Below are 21,028 nucleotides of genomic sequence, written 5' to 3'. Positions count from 1 at the left end.
ACCCGGCCTGGATTTTTGTCTTTACAAAGCCATATTCAAAACAAAGGCAATGCTCAAGCAATAAATGTTGAGTCTTTGGTGTCCAGAGGGCAAGAGGCACTTTAAAATTGTGTTATCTAATAGCTGATAATATAGCCAGGATCAATAAGTATGTAGTTGATTAAAATATATAATAAAAAACCATGAGACAATCAAGACAAAGGGAGTGAGATCTTTTATTACATTCTTTTTTCTTTTAGTACATTCATTCATAATGATTTATAACACTAAAATACTTCTACAAAATATGAAGAAATTTAAATCTAAGTTCTAACATGTGTCCAAAATCAGCAGTTTACAAAGTTAATAATCACTATAAAGTAGTTAGTAGGGGTGATTACTTAAAGCTCAAATTAAGAGACGGCAGTTTTTTCCCCATGTGAATTTAAAAATATTGCTTTTACAAAGTTAACTGCCAATGAATTAACTCAAGAAAAAAAGTAATTCAATAGCCCAAGAACCACTTCATGTATTAATTTTAAGAACTTCTAGTATGGGGAAAAAAAAATCAAAACCAAAAACCACTTATGCCAGACTGGCTCTATGCTTTGCCTGTGCCCTGTAATCATAATATTCTCTTTTCAGACGAAAACTTCATTCCAGTATATTTTTTTTAAAGACAATCTTGCTGTCACCCAGGCTGGAGTGCAATGGCACAATCTCAGCTCACTGCAACCCTCTGCCTCCCGAGTTCAAGTGATTCTCCTTCCTCAGGCTCCTGAGTAGCTGGGATTACAGGCATGCACCACCACACCTGGCTAATTTTTGTATTTTTAGTAGAGACTGGGTTTCGCCACATTGGCCAGGCTGGTGTCAAACCCTTGACCTCAGGTGATCCACCCACCTTGGCCTCCCAAAGTGCTGGGATTACAGATGTGAGCCACTACACCCAGCCTCATTCCAGTATTTATGATGCTACAGAATTCAGGGATCCCTTCTGTATCCAATATATGTAAAAGCAATTCTTTAAAAAGGCAGTAATTTAAAATCAAAGTTGCTCCCCAATACAAGTAAACAAAATCAACTCATCAACTGAAAAATTAGGTTGCACCCAACATTTGATAAATTTTTAAAGTTAAGAATACATTTTTATAGATAAAATTTGATTTATGTGTATTTTATTTAAAAGTTAGTGGGTAACCAAGAGTGCTTTAGGTTTCATGAGAAACTATGGCCAAAGAATTGTAGTTTTGGTACAGTTAAACAAGACATAAATGAATAAAGAATTCTACTTACAGACATATGCCTTGAGGGGAAATTTATTTTCTACCAAGAATAAATAAAAGATGATGCTATAAACAAAGTTTTAAACTTATCTGATGTTTCTGTGAAACTTAAAATTGCTTCTCTTACAAGCCACTCCTCATAATTATTCTTGAAAATAGCCTTGCTGCTAGTCACCTTGCAGTAAAACTGCATACGCTAGAAAACGCCTCCAATGAGAAGAATGTGCCTTTATGACTTTGTATGGGGCTCTTAATTGCTATCACGGTTTGCTTTCTCTATCCATGGCATTTTCATAGCAATTTCCCTCCTGGTCAAGGCCTGGGACTGTTGCATCTTTCAAGGGTTTTGGAGTGCGAGAGGGTTATAAGAATGGGAGGTAGAGGTCCACTAGACCATGCTGAGGAGACTTCTTCCCTTCATTTAGTCATTTACATTTATACATAAGAATAACTATGTACCCAGTAAAATGCCAGAGATCCAAGAGTCACATTCATGATCATAATTTCAAGAAATTTCCAATTTATTTAGTATTAGTATATACTGCCTAGTATTATAAGTAGTTGTATATCTATCTACACTACTAGATTGTGAATTTTCTGACTTTAGGCACATGTCTTCAGATTAAGCTCAAACATCTACTGATGGTTACCATGAATCAGAGATTGTTCAAAAGCACTGTGGATTAAAATGAGAACACATGGTTCCTTTCTATTTTTGCTGCTCTGAGTTTGGCAGGAGGTGTAGAAAGGTAAAAGAAGCCAATATAACACGATGTGATAAGTGTTGTAAAATACATAAAAGAATACAGGAGGAGCAAGTGAGGAAATGAATGGTTCTCCTTGAGATGAACTGGCAGTGGTAGTATTAGGCAGCTTCAAAATATAAATAGTAGACAGCCCTGGAGCTAGAGCAAACAGCATAAGCATGCGACTGACAAAGGCAGGCTGGGATTAGGAAAGGACTCTATAATAGTATGCTAAAGAATCAAAACTTGATACTGTGGTTAGATGTGAAATTTGAGACAGGGAAAGATAATTAGATCAGATTTGTATATTTAAAATTTCTCAGCCAAGAATGAGTTTGATGGATTGGAAGGGAAAAGGAAGCCATTATAACCATCCACAAGGAAGACAATGCATGCCCGAATTAGTCTTGCCAGCTGGGATGGAAAGTTCACCTCTTCGCATGAAAGGAAGAGGAAGAGAGAGAGAGAGAGAGAGAGAGAAAGACAGACAGACTGATGGAGGGATGGGGAGAGGGAGAGAGAAGGGAAGAGGGAAGAAAAGAGAACCACTGTGCCTGGCTTACTCATAACTTTACCACTAATGACTGGCATTTAGTTTAGACACTCATGTGAATGAAAATGGTATCTGTGCAAATGAATAGTGTAGAGTTTTCTTGTTTCACATTCATTGAGTATGAGAGCTAAGATTTATGATAATATAAATGCAAGAGTCAGGGAAAGACAGGAAATAGGAATAGTTGAGGATGTTCTAAGACACAGTTGGGGCGGGCGTGGTGGCTCACGCCTGTAATCCCAGCACTTTAGAAGGCCAAGGCAGGCAGATTACCTGAGGTCAGGAGTTCGAGACCAGCCTGGCAAACATGGTGAAGTCCCGTCTCTACTAAAAATACAAAATTAGGCCGGGCGCAATAGCTCATGCCTGTAATCCCAGCACTGTGGGAGGCCGAGATGGGCAGACTGCCTGAGCTCAGGAGTTCAAGACCAGCCTGGGCATTACGGTAAAACCCCGTCTCTACTAAAATACAAAAAATTAGCCGGGCGTGACAGCATGCGCCTGTAATCCCAGCTACTCAGGAGGCTGAGACAGGAGAATCACTTGAACCAAGGAGGCGGAGGTTGTAGTGAGCCGAGATTGTGCCACTGCACTCCAGTCTGGGCGACAGAGCAAGACTCCGTCTCAAAAAAAAAAACAAAAAACAAAACAAAATTAGCTGGGCATGCTGGCGTGCAGCACCTGTAATCCCAGCTAAGACTGCGCCACTGCACTCCAGCCTGGGCAAAATGAGCGAGACTCCGTCTCAAAAAAAAAGAAGAAGAAAAAAAAAATCACACAGGTGGTTATGGCCCATGACTTGCTGGCATTCACCTTGTCCCTTGTCCAAATATATTAATCAGAAAATGAATGATTATGCATTTGGAAATGGCACAAATTCTAGTAAACAGACTTCTTACCATTTTAGTGGGATGGGAAACTGATATGGTTTGGCTCTGTGTCCCCATCCAAATCTCATGTTGAATTGCAATCCCAAATACTGGGGGAGGGAACTGGTGGGAGGTGATTGGATCATGGGGGCAGATTTCTCCCTTGCTGTTCTCATGATGGTGTGGTCTCATGAGATCTGGTTGTTTGAAAGCGTAGAGCACTTCCCCCTTTGCGCTCTCTCGCGCTCGCTCTCTCGCTCTCTCTCTCTCTCTCTCTCCTGTTGCCACATGAAGATGTGCTTGCTTCCCCTTCACCTTTTCTCCTCATTATAAGTTTCCTGAGGCCTCCCCAGCCGTGCCTCCTGTACAGCCTGTGGAACTGTGAGTCAATTAAACCTCTTTCTTTATAAAATACCCAGTCTAATGTAGTTCTTTATGACAACGTGAGAACAGAGTAATACAGAGACAAATGCAATTCGAAAAATAAGATCATATCTTATTTTTGTAGGAGCTATTAACTTTCTTAGCTAGAAACTCTACTTTCCAATACACATTAGGAAGGTGGACAGTGTCCAAATTGTCAAAATATATCAGTAAAAGATGATGAACTTTACCCAAAGCTCCTCAGACCCATGTAACTTGTACACAGTTCTAACTGGTGGCTTGGGATAGTTTCCTAGCGTATAACATATTGGAGCCACAAAAATTGACATTTTTAAAGTGAGGAAAGGTGTAACTAAACTTGATCTTTGTGGTTTCCCTGTACTGTGTTTTGTATGTAACAGTACATATTATTGATGGGTATTCTCAGGTTTCAAGAACCCCTATGGGAATCCCTTAGAATTTTTGGTCAGGCGCAGTGGCTCCTGCCTGTAATCCCAGCACTTTGGGAGGGCCAGGCAGGAGGATCACTTGACCCTAGGGGTTTTAGACCAGACTGGGCAACAGAGCAAAACCTTGTCTCTATAAAAAAAAATAATAATAATAAATTAGCTGGGTATGGTGGTGCGTGCCTTTAATCCTAGCCCCGCTACTCAGGAGGTTAAGGTGGGAGGATGGCATATGCCTGGGAGGTTGAGGCTGCAGTGAGCTATAATCACCACTTACTCCAGATGTCTTCCCTCTGGTGTTTTCCCTTTGAATTCATTATCCATGAACATCTTTATAAAACATAGGTGGTTCCTGCTGGTAACCCTTTATTGGCTTTCAGCACCTTCAGGACGAGGTCTGGGTTTTTCATCACAGGCCTTTAGAAGTCTGCCCCATCATGATTTGACCCGTGCCCACCTCTTTGTTCCTACAAATATCTGTTGAATTTTTAAAATCTCAGCTGTTGTCACTTATTTTCTGAGTTTTTAAAACTTTCATTTTATCTTTCCTATTATACTTAATACTAACAAAGGGAATGGGCAACACAAAGGCAATATTCAATGTAATATCAACAGCAGCTTCTGAACAATATCTAAGTGGCAGCAGGGGAGATGTAAGAAGTCCCATATCGTGGAAGGGAGAATAAAGAAGTGTAAGTGGAACAAAATACAAACAAGGAGCACTGAAAATCAAGAACTTTTACTACAAGTGACAGAAAACTATCCCAAGATGACTTAAGCAAAAAATAATTTATTTTATAAACTCACAAAATTACGCAAGAAATTGAGATTACCTACAGAGTACACAGCCTGAGAAAACAGATACTATAAAGGGAAGTTAGATATCTTATCCCTTAGTTCCCCCCGCCAAGGTGAACTTTCTAGAACCTTATAACAAATTTCCCACCACCTTGTTTCAAAGAGTAATTTGCTACAACAATTACATAACCCATATTCATTCATTTAATGAAGGTTTAATATCAGCTAAGCAAGCTCTGTGTTGATAGCTGTTAGCTACACATACTGGTAGGAAAAGGAAAAAACAAAAACCCTGAAATCCCCTGCTTTCACAGATCTTACAATCTAGAGGAGGAAAGAACATTTTCTTAAAAGCCTGTAAAAAATTCTGAAACCTCTCTAAACCTTGGTTTTCTTAATTTTTATATATATATATATATATACACACACACACACACAAAGATACATATATATATACACACACAAATATATATATAAAGAGAAGGTTCTAGGAGATTTATTGTAAGGTTCTAGAAAGTTCACTTTGGGGCTGGGCGCAGTGGCTCACGCCTATAATCCCAGCACTTTGGGAGGCCAAGGTGGGCAGATCGCTTGAGGCCAGGAGTTCGAGACCAGCCTGGCCAACATGGTGAAACCTTTTCCCTACTAAAAGTACAAAAATTAGCTGGGCATGGTGGCGCATGCCTGTAATTCCAGCTACTGGGAAGGCTGAGGCATGAAAACCATCTGAACTTGGGAGGCGGAGATTGCAGTGAGTGGAAATCATACTCCAGTCTGAGTGACGGAGTAAAACTGTCTCAAAAAAAAAGAAAAAGGAAAAAAAGAAAAAGAAAGTCCACTTTGGGAGGAACTATGGGATAAAGTATCTAACTCCCCTTCATAATCTCTCTTTTCTCAGGCAATGCACTCTGAGGCGATTCCATATGTATATATTTATTTATATACATATTTACATAGACTGTTGCAAGGACTAACCAAACAGTCTTACTTTAAAAACCACCAAGTCTCCATAAATAAACTGAGAACATTATTTAGCGTGGTCCTCTTTACTTGTTTGTATCTCCTACAAAAGGTAAACATTTTAATAGTGGTATTATGAAAGGTACATCTTGATGTATGTTCCGGTACAACAGATATATTTTGTTGTCACAACACCTTAGTGAAACAGCAAATAAAGACGAATTTAAAAAGAAAGCTTAAAATTTTAAACTTTCAGTTAAACTTCAGGTTTAACTTTAGGTTTAACTTAAAGTGAAAAGCAAACAAAACAAATAGTAAGTCTGGTAACTCAGGTGAGCCATAGGTCAAAATGACTATATAGGTTATCAATAAGACTCACCCCAAGTGGAATTCTGAAGAACTGTCCAGAAAGTTATCATATGTAAAAACTAACAATTGACAATATATAGATTAGAAGAAAGAAAACTGGGAAAAAATTCACAATCTTTACAGACTTATGTCACTTAGTGTAAGGGCTAAGAGCCAAGACAGTATGTGATTTACAAGAATGCAATAATTAAATCTTGAGTAAATATTACATTAAATAATGTACATTATACTGCGTTTAGAAAAAGGTGGTATTATGCAATATGCTTTAGAAACATTTTAATCCAAAAGAATAAAAACCACAACCTCTTTTGTTCCCTAAAATTATTTTATTACTAAAAGAATCACATATATATATCTTCAGTTAGAAAAAAAAAAAAAAAACTACTGTAGATCCAGTACAGAGAATAGACTGGAGGAGGGCAAGCATGGATGTTGAAAGAACAATTAAATTGTTATTGTTATTGCATTAGTCTAGGGGTAAAAGAGAACAGTAGCTTGGAGTAAGATTGGCAGAAAGAAGAAAAGAAACCAAAGGAAGTGGGCAAATTTGAGAGCTATTCGAGTGGGTAGAAGAGAATGGACTGGGTATCTGATTGGACAGGGGGTTAAGAATAATCAAGGTGACTTCTGTGTATCTGGCTTGGACAGCTGAGCGGATGCTGCTTCTATTAAAATGAATTAAGGACAGCCAGGGAAAGGACAGGTTTAGGGGAAAAAGATGATGAATGCAGTCTTGCACATACTGAGTCTGAATATGTACAAGTTAAGATGAAATCCTCGGCCGGGCGCAGTGGCTCACGCCTGTAATCCCAGCACTTTGGGAAGCCGAGATGGGCGGATCACCTGAGGTCGGGAGTTCGAGACCAGCCTGACCAACATGGAGAAACCCTATCTCTACTAACAATACAAAATTAGCCAGGCATGGAGGTGCATGCCATAATCTCAGCTACTCAGGAGGCTGAGGCAGGAGAATTGCTTGAATCCAGGAGGCAGAAGTTGCAGTGAGCTGAGATCATGCCATTGCACTCCAGCCTAGCTAACAAGAGCAAAACTCTGTCTCCAAAAAAAAAAGATGAAATCTTCATTGGCAGTTTGTTATAAATGTCTTGAGCTAAGAAGAGACATCTTTGATGTACATATAGATATCGAGTCATTATATCATTTTAGATAGGAAGTAGGCCAAAAAACTGTGATGTCATGGATACCAAGCATTCTAAGAAGTTACGTATGTCAGAGGTACTGACTACTACTCAGTAGTCAAGTAAGATCAAGATAAAAATGTGTTTGGTTTAGTACAAAACTTTGTTGGAGTCACCGCTAACCTTAGTAAAGTTGTTTTAGTTGTGGGAAAGCAAGATACAGTATTATGAATTAAGAGTAAAGGAGAGGTTATGAACAGTGTATGTAACTCTAAGTGATCTGGCCATGAGTGGATGAAGAAGAAATGTAGTTACCTGGAGGGGAAAGCACAGAGGTTGTCTGAAGACTTGTCGAGGAAATATGGAGGGGTTGTCAGAAGGCTGGGAGAGATGTAAGCATGTTTTAAAAAGCTGATGAGAAGGATACAACTGAAAGGAGTAAGTTAAAGATGCAAGAAAGAAAAGAGAGAGTCGATAGTCTCTCTTTTCCTGAAAGGAGGAAGGGAATGAGATCCAGAGCATAACCTGAGAGACTCATCTTATAGAGGAAGACAAAACACTATCAATTGTGCCTCAAGTGAAAGAGAGCAGGCAAACAGGTTTACAGCATGCTCACATCTGAAGCTCCCAATTTCTTTATAAAATTGTGTGGAGTGGATATAGGATTATCGGTTGAACGGAGGAAATAATGATTTGCTTACAGAAATTGGGAATTGACCAATAGCGCTGAAGGCCCAGTGAAATTTGGTAATCATAAAATTTAGAGTGGTACTATTCTTCCCTATTGTACACCTACAGAAAATTTCAGGGCTCACATAAGAGATGATATATTCATAGTAAGGCACTTATAATTTCAGAGAACAGTTTTAACAACAGCTGCCTAAAATAAATGATTACATGATTCTTGTATTTTATCAAGTTAACTGAGCCTAGTAATTTTTCCCCATTTGAAAAGGTACACATTTTAATCATCAAGATGTCATTTAAATGCTATCAAATCCAAGATTTTTAGTACAAGTCAACTATCTCATGTGACCACAACTAAAAAATGAATTGATATAAAAGTTTTTTTTAAATACATAAAAACATAGCTGTATGTAGCTATGTTTGTGTGTACAAATGTGGAATCCTTATTAATCTGATTAGATGATCCTAATTGGGCTAGACTCTTTCTTATACTATTACCATGAAGCAAGACTCTGCTAAATACATAGGGGCATTTTTGTTTGTTTAATGGGCTAAACTTTAAGATTTTAGCAAGTCAGTTGTTATATGATTGCAAGCTAAAGTCTCAATTATTCATGGAAGGTTGGCTTTTTAGGATCTGCTTAGAAATACAAAATGTTCACATTACATTTAAAATATTCTTTAAATTCTACTAATTTAGCATGGTTTTCTTAAGTTATCAAGGATTTACTGTAAGTTTATACCTAAAGTAATCTTGAACGACCACCAACAAATGCCTTTACCATCTACAAAAAGGCATAAATATGCACAAATAACACGATTTAAACATCAAAAATAATATTTATGTTTCCATGAATAAACAAACTCAAGTACTTACGATTTTTTACAATAGTGGAATATAATCTTAGGCATTAATATGTCAGTGGTCCCTAAACAATTCCCAATATTAGAGAAATGGCAAATTTTCATTACTAAATAGGAAATTTTTAAAAGCGCCCAACCTATAAGCCTACTTATTATAAGCCAAAATGATTTAAAAAGCTAAGACTGGTCACATTCCCCTTAATGCTCAGTTTTCTAAACAACGATCCATTTTTTTTTTACCCTTAGAAAACTCTCCTATATTTATCCAAAGTAAATATAAATCAGGAATAAATGAATAATTGAGACGATTACTTATGTTTACATGAACTTTTTGATCAATTTTAAAGGTGAAAAATCCAGTAATATCTTTTCTAATACAAAATTTTCTTAACAAAAACATTTAAGTAATAACCATAAAAATATCCCCCAGAGAATTTTTCAATATAATTATTGGGTTCAAGTTTAAAGTAATCAATATACATAAAACCTACTTTCTGTCAGATCCTCAATCTTTTCCCACATAGTAACAGCATGAGATCTATATCTTGTACTCAAATCCTGAACTACCAATACTTAGGAATTCAAATTAATATTAAGGGGAAAAGGTGCTCTTTCTGTAACGTCATAGAATCTCAAATCTCATTAAGGCTACTTAGGATACCCAAAGCATCAAATATAAAAACAATGTTCACTGCCCATTAACACTGCAGAAGTATCTAACACTTGTATGATTCTACTGCATAAAATTTGCTTGCTATACTAAAAACACCAAATGACAGACTAGAGTATTGTTACAGTGGTTTAGAGAATCTTACAAAAGATCTTTTTGATTATTGTAATGCAACATTGAATCTTCATGAAAAGCATAGCATCATTACATTTTGGGAAGACTCTGATCTGTAACGTAATACAACAGCGTGGCCTCACCTACATGGTTAAGGCCCATAATGACTAAGCCAGGTAGGCCATGGCTTATCAGATTTTTATTCATTTTATACCATAGTCATTCCCCTCCTCTTTCTTGTATACAGTGCTTTTCAGTTTATCAGTATATTACACTTTTAAAAAATAACTGTTCAAGACAAGCTACAATGATTCAGCAACTAAATCTTAAACCCAGGAGCAAGAAATGCAGCTGATATTTTTCTAAAGCAACAAAATTTCACTCAAGAAAATCTTCCTGTATAGTCAAAGAATTAGTTCAATAATTCAATAAAACATATGCTATGAAATTGACCATCTGAAAATAAATAATCATATGAATCAGTGCCTAAATTCTGTAATTTTGCTGTTATTTTTCAGTAGATGAAAAGCATCCTGATCCACTTAATTTTAACAGGCTCATAATTTACATGACACATTTTAAGAAGATACTATCCTTATAAGCTTTCTTACCTTTAAAAATTTATTTACTATTACCTGCAAACAATAGGTAACAGAGCTTTGCCTCTGCTCTTCGTTCTTTTATACTAATGTATACTCACAGCTTGAATAAAACATTACAATATTTATGAAATGAATCATTGTAATAAGACCACTACTTACAATTTACTATTTTATAGTCTCCCTCTGCAACTTTCTACAAAGCTCTTTTTACCCTCTTTGTTTAAAATTTCAGGGTTTTTAGAGGGTGGGGGGGGGGGGTAGGGAAAATGCATTCTGGAAGGGACAGCAATTAAAAGTATTAGCAAAAATAAAGAGGCTAATCTTTCTTCAATATTGGACAGTATAAGATCCTAACTAATGTTAATTTAAAAAACAAAAGCTAAATCACAGATTTGCAACAGTTCACACCCTGAAAATGTGGCCTAATTACCCTGAAAATATATAATCTATAAATAAATACAGATAAAATACAAAATTCACATTTAATATTCTGACTTTAAATCCTGAATTTTGCCAAACTATCTCATTATCATTTTCATTTCAAAATCTATCTTGTTTCAGAAAAATAGCTTTCATCCATTGATATTCTAAAAATAGACTCCTACTGTCTTTTTTACAAGAAAGAATATTTCTTGGTTCTGAGTCCTTCCATATCAGCTACATCATCAATACCTAAAATTCTTATTTAATCCCGTCTTTGGCAATCAAAATGGTAACTAAACATACAAAAAAAAATCTTACCTATATGCTGCATTTTCTTTCAAATGCAAAGTGGTTAGATTCCCCTTCTACTTAATCAGTACAGGGTCTGGACATTTTTCAGTCTGACTTGCAAATATTTGCTTTCCCTCTTAGGGCATAGCATCCGCAGGGTTATACAGCACTACTTACATTCTCTTCCACATAAAAATCAGACATTACATGAAAGGAAAAGAAAGACAGCCCATTTCAAAGCATCTGGCAAACCTCCATTGGCAACCTGCCAAGCCTCTGCTAAACCTTCCTGTCTTTCCGAGCATGCTCACTTAAAACCAACAGCATGTTACTATGGCAACTCTGTAGGCAGCCTGTAAGTATGAACCGCCATTCTGATTTCAGAGTGTAAAAAAACCAAATACTGCAGGGGAAGTAAAAGGAAAGAAATAGCGTATGCCCTTCATCACATACGAGTATACTCATTTCATTTCATAAATTCGTATTTGTGTATTTAAAACAGAAGCATCCCATATTTTTCCAGGCAAATATTTTTCATGCTCAAATAGGTCCCCCTTTTCAGTAAATTCATTGTCTTTGTCTTGCCCCTAAGCCCTTTTACCCCATAACAACCAAAAATATACTAGACAGTTTACCCCATTTGATACAACACTGCAGAATAGACAACAGTATTCATATAAGCAATCATGCAGTATTCCATGGATGATTTCCTACAATTATACGCACATTATAAATGACATGGCAATATTACTAAGAAAACCATTAGCACTTAGAACATACAATCTAAATCTTTTCTATGATTTGCCAAATTGCCAAATGAAATTGTCTTTGGGGTTTGTATAGGATTTTTTTTTTTCCCTAATTATCCTTGAAATATTGTGAAATGTCTGAAAGAGGTTTTAAAGTTGAGACAGGCCAGACCTGGGTGCAAATCCCTATCCTTCCCATTTTAGTTGTGCCACCTTGGGAAAGTTACTTAACTTTTTTGAACCTCCCTTTCCTTACCTTTAAAGTAGGATAACAACAGTTACTTTATACGGTAGTAGTTTAAATGAGTTAACACATATAAAATATCTAAAACTTTTTTTTTTTCCCTCCTGGGTTGTTTTGGAAAACACCCCGAAAAAACCAGTGTGCACTTGTTGATTAACTAACCTGAAAAGTATTTTCTTGTAACCTCTTACTAAAAATTAGTTCTGATTTACACACTATGCTATGAGCCAAAAACCTTCCTCAACACCCAAATCAAACAATGCTAGAAATGGAAACAAATAATAGAGAATCAAAACAGAGGGAAAAATATATGAAGGTATTATCTTCACTAGAGATATTAAGATGTTTTTATTTGTTACAAACATGAAATTACACCTACCACCTCTTCTTCTGTCTTTTTGACCTCCTTTTCCTTTTCTTCATCATTTTCTTCAGCTGGGCCATCTTCATCATCACTACTGGATGACTCAAGGATTTCACTTATATCCATTTTCCAATTATCAGGAACAACTCTAGTTTTTAAGAAGATGCTTGCTTTCTGAAGCCCTAAGAGTGAAAATGTACTTCAGCAGTTGCTTGGAATTAGCAGCATAGAACAAAAGAAAAGGCATGGCATTCAGAATCAGAAGATCTGAATTCAAATTCAGCTGTCATTTATAAAATGATACAGTAAGCTTGAACATATTTCATAAGTTACAATGTTATATAAAATTTGTTATTACTTTACAGAATACTGTGAGACATCTTAATGGTAAAATACGAAAAATTAAACTTATCTAATAATCACACATCAAATATATCTAGACATTAAAAAAAAAAATCAAGTAAGATTGGTTATCAACTCTAAACACTTAAAATGGTGGCACCAGAGAGTATCAGTCTTGCTTTATTTGCTATTTTCCATATAGAGCCACAACATAAAATAATAGGGTAATTCATCCTTATTTTACCTGGTTTACTGGAGAGCTCAGATTCCGGTAGATTGAGAATGTCTACTTGCTTAATGTCCTTTCTTGCTATAGAGTAACTAATTATCAAGAAGAAGGGGAGGAAAATAACTTATTCAATACAAATTATTACTTAAATAGTACATGTTGACATATAGAAAAATAAAAACCTCAAAATCAAAATATTGCCTATAAAATGTTTTTAACTTACTCCTTAATAAAAGGTAAGAAGAGGTAATACAGGCAAAGCTAGTTATCTTAATTCTGAAGTTTTATATATCAAAGTACATTGAGGGCCTCACATTCACAATATTTCAATCTATACATTCCTCCTACAGATAGTACGGGGTAATTTATATCAGCATGATGTTTTCAACATTTGTAGACAACAATGTCTACTTTGATATTTGTGAAATTTATTTTTCATTTTAGTAAAAAAGCACATTTACTAGATAGTAATATTGAAATATTTTTACCACTATAAGATATATTATAGTATTAAATTTTTCACAGAGAACTATAACTCAAAAAAACTTTTTTAATTTCACTTTTTTGATCGCAAAGCAGAGATGAGGTTAGGAAAAAGTTTTTATAAGTCTGGATTTCATTTTTTTTGAGACAGAGTCTCACTGTGTCGCCAGGCTGGAGTGCAGTGGTGCGATCTCAGCTCACTGCAACCTCTGCCTCCCAGGTTCAAGTGATTCCCTTGCCTCAGCCTCCCAAGTAGCTAGGACTACAGGCATGCACCACCATACCCGGCTAATTTTTGATATTTCACTAGAGACGGGGTTTCACCATGTTGGCCAGGATGGTCTCGATCTCCTGAGCTCATGATCTGCCCACCTTGGCTGGGCGTCAGCAACAGCGCCCGGCCCAAAAGTCTGGATTTTAATCATGAAAAAAGTCAAAATAATTGCCCTTGTAATGTAGATTAAAAAAATAAGCTTCAGGCCGGGCAAAGTGGCTCACGCTTGTAATCCCAGCACTATGGGAGGCCGAGACAGGCAGATCACAAGGTCAGGAGATCGAGACCATCCTGGTTAACACGGTGAAACCCCATCTCTACTGAAAATACAAAAAATTAGCCAGGCGTGGTGGCGTGCGCCTGTAGTCCCAGCAACTCCGGAGACAGAGGCATGAGAATGGCATGAAACCAGGAGGCGGAGCTTGCAGTGAGCCAAGATCGTGCCACTGCACTCCAGCCTGGGCGACAGAGTGAGACTCTGTCTCAAAAAAAAATAAAATAAATAAAAAATAAAAATAAGCTTCAGAGTTAATAATAAATGTCACATACTACACATGATGAAAATATAGAATTTTACAATTAAGGAAAAAATAAATACCATGCTTTGCTAAAAAAAAACTTAATATTGTTCTCACATAATGTTGTTCACAGATTTTATATAAAATGTGTTAGTGAAAAATACCCTACATTACAAAAAGTCAAAATGTATTAGGTAACAACTTCTCAGTTCATGAATGACTGGACTATTAAAAATAAAGTTTTGGTGGGGGAGCGCTCTATCATTGTAATTCCATATTTTTTCCTCCCATGTAACATCATTAAAGAATTCATTACTCACAATTTAGAATCAATAAATGATCGAACTAAACACTGATCCTTTTTCACTGTGATGTCATCATTACAGCTGGGAGATATTACCTGAAATATAAAATAAGAACAGACTGATTCCTATTTCCTGTGCTCAGAAAAAGCATATTTTTCAAAAGAACAATTCTGGATCCCCTAACTTCTCAGATAGATCATCTTTTACAAAAAACAGCTTCATTATAAATAGCCCCTATTATTAAGGAATTACATACAAAAAAAGATACCCTTATATATTTTGTTTAGCATATTGGTTGTCTAGAAATTTATTTTATCCATAGTCATTAGATTATAAAATGAATAATTAATGAAATACAGGGCCAGGTCTAGTGACTGATGCATGTAATCCCAGCACTTTGGGAGGTCAAGGTGGACAGATAGCTTGAGCTCAGGAGTTCAAGACCAGCCTGGGTGGCATAGTGAGACACTGTCTCTACCAAAAATACCAAAAATTAGCCTGGTGTGGTGGTGTGTGCCTATAGTCCCAGCTACTCAAAAAGCTGGGATGGTAACATCAGCTCATCCCAGGAGATGGAGGCTGCAGTAAGCCAATATCACGACACTGCACTCCAGCCTGGGCGACAGAGTGAGACCCCATTTCAAAAAGAAAAGAAATATAAATTAAAATGTGACCAGCACTTTAAAAATATCAGGATTTATTCTAAGCTAAATTATTGTCAAAAACTAAATTGTATAATCTGTGATGAAAATTTGGCATCTAATTTTTTAAAATATACTTGAATAAGAATTTTTTGAAATCTGGTCATAAAAAAAAGTCTGTTACCTTTTTTAACCAAGATATGTACAATCGTTAGTAATTAAAACAAGTTAAAACATGAACAAAGAACTTTTTAATTTCTTAACTTCTGAAAATAGTATCTTAACAGTATCATTGGTAAATAATCTGTATCCTTTATAAAACTTCATATTTTTAAAAAATTGCTTAAATGTATCTGTTCATGCTTTCCCTAACACTAGCCTCTCTCTGCTACATTCCAGCACCATTCACAGACCTTTGTGCACTGATGGAAATGTTCTGTATCTGCACTGCCCTATACAGTGGCAGTGAGTCACATGGTGCTAAACACTTGAAATGTGGCTGGTGCAACTGAGAGACTGAGTTTTTAATTCTATTTTATTTTAATTAAGTTACATTTAAACTTAAATGGCCACACATAGTTCATGGTTATCATACTGAACAGTGTATATCCAGATAATTGAATATTCTTGGCAGTCACATCAGCTGTCTTAACACCAGATGGAAGTATTTTTTGTTTGTTTGCTAGGTGCTGGTAATTATTAGACTAATAATATAGCTGTGCCAACCCTCAAGGAGCTAACAGTGTACTGGAGGGGCAAACATAAAAAGATACACAAAAAGAACACAATGGAGGATAAGTACAGTGATACCACTAGCACATAATAATATGAAAACATTGAGGAGGGAGATTTTGCTTAACCTGGGCAAGGAAAAGGTGTGGCAGGAAAAGCTTAAAGTAAATTTTAAAGGATGAATAGGCATAATCCAAGGTCTAATTACCTCACCTATGAACTATTTAATGGCCTTCAAACAGATTCCTGCCACCTCCAGTCTTTCTAGTAACATGCCATTCTTCATTCACATTCCTAAACATGTAGCTCAAATAACATCACTCTTCTGGAAAATTCTCTGCAGAATTATGCCCAAATTCTTTAGGCGAACTTTTAAAGACCCTTCCGCCCTAGAATCAAATTATGTTCACAGGTATATTTTCTATTATTCTCCGACTCACATCTAATATTTAGCCAAAATGGATTCCCAGAGCAAACAGTTCCGTGAACAAACCCATTCTTTTTTTTTTGAGACGGAGTCTTGCTCTGTTGCCCAGGCTGGAGTGCAGTGGCACGATCTCGGCTCACTGCAAGCTCCGTCTTCCGGGTTCACATCATTCTCCTGCCTTGGCCTCCTGAGTAGCTGGGACTACAGGCGCCCGCCACCATGCCCGGCTAATTTTTTGTGTTTTTAGTAGAGACAGGGTTTCACTGTGTTAGCCAGAATGGTCTCGATCTCCTGACCTTGTGATCTGCCCACCTCGGCCTCCCAAAGTGCTGGGATTACAGGCATGCTATTTTTTTTAACCTATTTTTTTGTTTCCTCTAGTGAAGCTTTGCCTACTATCTTTAAATCCTTCAAAGCTCAGCTCAAAAGCACCTGCTTTGTGAAGGCTTTCTGTATTTTCCTCAAATAAATGTAATCTCGCAGGCCAGGGAGTCCTAATATTGAACATATACTATTTTATATTACTGTTACTTGGATTATTCTGTACATTATACATAAAATCACCAAATGTAAGAATAGTGTCCTACTCATTTTTTATTTGCAATATCCCCTGGTAAATGATAAATCTGAATAAATAAAAGAATTTATTAAAAAAAAAAAACAACTCTTGGCAAACCTAAAATCTGAATATTCTGCATCCAAATTCCAAATTACTTATTTTTCTATACAACTGAAAGGTTCAAGGGACTTTCAGACTTTCCTCATATAAATTAAATCTATTATCTATGAACTGAGTAATATATTTACACGCACACAGAAACCTAAAAATACACTTTCAGCTCTTTACAGGATTATAATCTAATTTGAGATACATTTTGTGCCACAATTATTATTAGAGATAAGTGATACCAAAATTCAAAGGGGCATACTTATGTTAAGAGTATTTAGGGCCAGGCGCAATGGCTCACACCTGTTGATTCCAGCACCTCGGAAGGCCAAGGTCATCGTTTGAGCCCAGGAGTTCGAGACCAGCCTGGACAACATGGCGAAACCACGTCTCCACAAAAAAATACAAAAATTAGCCAGGTGTGCTGACGTACACCTGTGGTCCCAAGCTACTCAGCAGGCTGAGGTGGGAGGATCACCTGAGCCCAGGGAGGTGAAGGCTGCAGTGAGCTGTGATCACACCACTGCACTCCAGTCTGGGCGACAAAGACCCTCTCTCAAAAACAAAACAAAAGAAGAGTATTTAAGAGAGACCCTGCAAAGAAGGTAGGACTTGAGTTGAACTTTAAGAGATATTTAAGAGGGGATGAGGAAGTGAAGGAAGAAGTAAAGGAGTAGGAAGAGAAGAAAAAAGACATTAATTTCCAATTATTTTTTACTCCTCTCCGAAATAATTCTCTTGTGTATCTCTTCTTCTTACTCCTTCTCTGTGTAAGCAAAAATTAGCTTTCTCTACCAACCCACCTAAAAGTTGTCATTTCCAAAATCTTCCTTAAAATGTAGGTGAATCCCTCCTTTCATCCTTTCTTACTCCACTCTGTACCAAATTTTTTTATTTACTATACAATCTTTAATAACTATGTAATCTCTTACATGTCTACAGTAAGCTTCTTGAAGGCAATACATTTAAGCCTCTTCTAAAGAACTTTGAACAAAGCTGAACTCACTGTAGATCCTCAGTAAATGCTAATTAATTTAAGGCAGGGATAAAGGCTTAGAGGAGTGATGTATCCTACATATGGGGCAGTTAAACAACTTGAGTATAGTTTACACTAAAAATAGGAAATAAACTGAGAGCCAGGGATGGCCTCAAACATCCATTTAAAAAAATGCAAAACTGATCAACTAGGCAGACTCACTGAAGGTTTTCTATTTCTGAGAATGGGACGATCATGACTAAATTTATATTGTAAAAAGATTTCTCAGCCAGGCATACTGGCTCATACCTGTAATCCCAGCCCCTTGGGAGGCCAAAGTGAGAAGACTGCTTGAGCCCAGGAGTTTGAGACTGGCCTGGGAAACATCGGGAGGCTACATCTCTACAAAAAATAAAAAATAGCCAGGTGTGGAGGCGCATGCCTGTAGTTGTAGCTGCTTGTGAGGCTGAAACAGGAGGAATGCCTGAGCCCAAGAGGCTGAAGCTGCAGTGAGCTGTGCTCACATCACTGCACTCCAGCATTGGCAACAGAGTGAGACCCTGTCTCAACAGAAAGAAAAAAAAATTCTCTATAAAAGTTAGTGCTGGAAAATTAGTCTGAATTAATAGAAAAGAAAGAATTCAAGAATCAAGTTAAGGGAACCCATGGCAATGGGAATAGAGTAAAAAGCCATTGGACATATTATGAGGGAAGAAATACAAAAGAGCTCAATAAAAGGCTATACAGAATTAAAAAAAGAATAACCAAAGAAGACAGTGAAGTATTCTGGACCTATGATTATTCAATTTAAAAAATCTCCAATAAAGTCCAAATTTGTTTAATATTTTCAAAATATTTTAAATGCTTTTTAAAAATCCATTTTAAACAAATATTTAGATGGCTGATTAACTTTGCAAAAAAACTTTACCTACCAAAGCAGGGTACCATTCAGTCCTCTCAGTTGCAGACACCACACTTACAACTTTTCCTAGTAATTCATCATTGAGACGGCGCTTGTCTTCATCTTCCTCTTCACTACTTTCTTCTTCCTTTTCATCTTCGGTACTAAAAGTTAGAATAACTTGATCATTATCCTAACACAAATAATTATTTGATACAGAGTATTGTGAATTTAATATAGTCAATTCAATTCCTAATGGATTACCCTGAAGTAGTAATCTCTTCATTCTTATTATAATTGAAGACATGGGTCCTTCCTTAGCCTCACAGAAGTATGTAGTCCTGAGCTGTCTATGGTAACTCTGAGTCCACTTCACTAGATCAATGAGTGCTTAGGCTTAGGCTCTCATGCCAACACCAGCTGGGACAGAAAAACCTAATTACAACACCATTAAATACTTATTATGCCAAATACTATTTTTTTTTTAAGATTGCCTTTCTATTTTTATGCCAGATAACATAACTTTAATTTTCTAACTGGCTACGAAAATATCTGGCTATGAAAACACCCATAAGGGTTTACTTAAGGTAACTTATCTGGGTAACTAAAGTTTACCCTTAAGTGTCAACAAATTTTAAGCATACATATTTATATATATGTGTGTGTATATATGTGTATATATATACACACACATACATATATGTGTATATATATGTACATACGTGTGTGTGTGTGTGTGTGTGTGTGTGTGTGTGTATTTGGAAATGGAGTCTCGCTTTGTCACCCAGGCTGGAGTGCAGTGTTACTATCTCAGCTTACTGCAACCTCTGCCTCCCGGGGTTCAAGCGATTCTCCTGCATCAGCCTCCCGAGTAGCTGGGATTATAGGCATGTGCCACCACACCTAGCTAATTTTTGTATTTTTAGGAGAGACAGGGTTTCACCATGTTGGCCAGGCTGGTCTTGAACTCCTGACCTCGTGATCCACCCACCTCGGCCTCTCAAAGTGCTGGAACTACAGGTGTGAGGCACTGTGCCCAGCCAAGCCTACACTTTTAAAATAAAAATAACTATGTATTCCCCATTTGAGCTCCTAATGAATGTATATTTCATTTGACATCTTCTTGAAGACATCATGCAATATATTGATAATGTTGGAGTTTACTAAAGTACACAGAGCTATTAACTCTTATTAATTCTTAAATGGCTCAAAACCACTTAGTTCATTATATTTTTATGGTTTTAGTCCTTCTTTTCTTCTCATAGACTTCTCAGCTGTGAGACTCCACAGTTTTCTTTATTGACTGCATCTGCTAATTTTTCCTATATTTCCTTTTGACACATCTCCCAATCGGCTGCACTCTGAGAAACCTGATAACTCAACTTGTTAAAATTATAAAATAAGTATAAGGGAGTTTTCAGTAGAAGTCTATGGAGGTAGTTCATAAATAAAATACTGGGTATTGAATTATTAAATATATATCATGTCCTGAGTACTTATTACACACTGATAAATTTATATACATTATCGGCTGGGCGCAGTGGTTCATGCCTGTAATCCCAGCACTTTGGGAGGCCAAAGCAGGTGGATCCCTTGAGGTCAGGAGTTGGAGACCAGCCTGGCGAATATGATAAAACCCCATCTCTACTAAAATACAAAAATTAGCCAGGTGTGGTATCACACACCTGTAATCCTGGCTACTCGGGAGGCTGAGGCACGAGAATCACTTGAACCTGGGAGGCAGAGGTTGCAATAAGCTGAGATCACATCACTATGCTCCAGTCTGGGTGACAAAGTGAGACTCTGGCTCAAAAAAACAAAAAACAAAAACAACAACAACAAAAAAGAAAATTGTATACATTATCTAATACAAAAACCAGCAAGCCATTACCATTCCCATTTTCCTCAGTTATAAATTGAGAATATCTTGCAGGTTTTGTGAAGATTTGAGTTATTATACATAAATGCAGTTAACTATAAAGAGGTTAAGTAATTT

The 21,028-nt window shown here is 36.6% G+C and overlaps 1 protein-coding gene across 4 annotated transcripts in view; it reads right to left on the bottom strand.

Annotated features, from left to right (window-relative positions):
• Positions 1 to 21,028, bottom strand: part of ARID4A (AT-rich interaction domain 4A) — a 75,262-nt gene that overhangs the window by 30,416 nt on the left and 23,818 nt on the right. For all 4 annotated transcript variants that reach the window (XM_025393059.1, XM_025393061.1, XM_025393062.1 and 1 more), the window contains exons 8-11: positions 19,064 to 19,196; positions 14,704 to 14,783; positions 13,124 to 13,200; positions 12,553 to 12,719 (exon numbers count right to left, since the gene is read on the bottom strand). In XM_025393059.1, the coding sequence (XP_025248844.1) occupies positions 12,553 to 12,719; positions 13,124 to 13,200; positions 14,704 to 14,783; positions 19,064 to 19,196 (457 nt within the window). The remainder of the gene's footprint in view (positions 1 to 12,552; positions 12,720 to 13,123; positions 13,201 to 14,703; positions 14,784 to 19,063; positions 19,197 to 21,028) is intronic.

This window comes from Theropithecus gelada, chromosome 7b (assembly GCF_003255815.1).
Source record: "Theropithecus gelada isolate Dixy chromosome 7b, Tgel_1.0, whole genome shotgun sequence".
NCBI lineage: Eukaryota > Metazoa > Chordata > Mammalia > Primates > Cercopithecidae > Theropithecus > Theropithecus gelada.
This window is presented reverse-complemented; position numbering and strand designations above follow the sequence as displayed.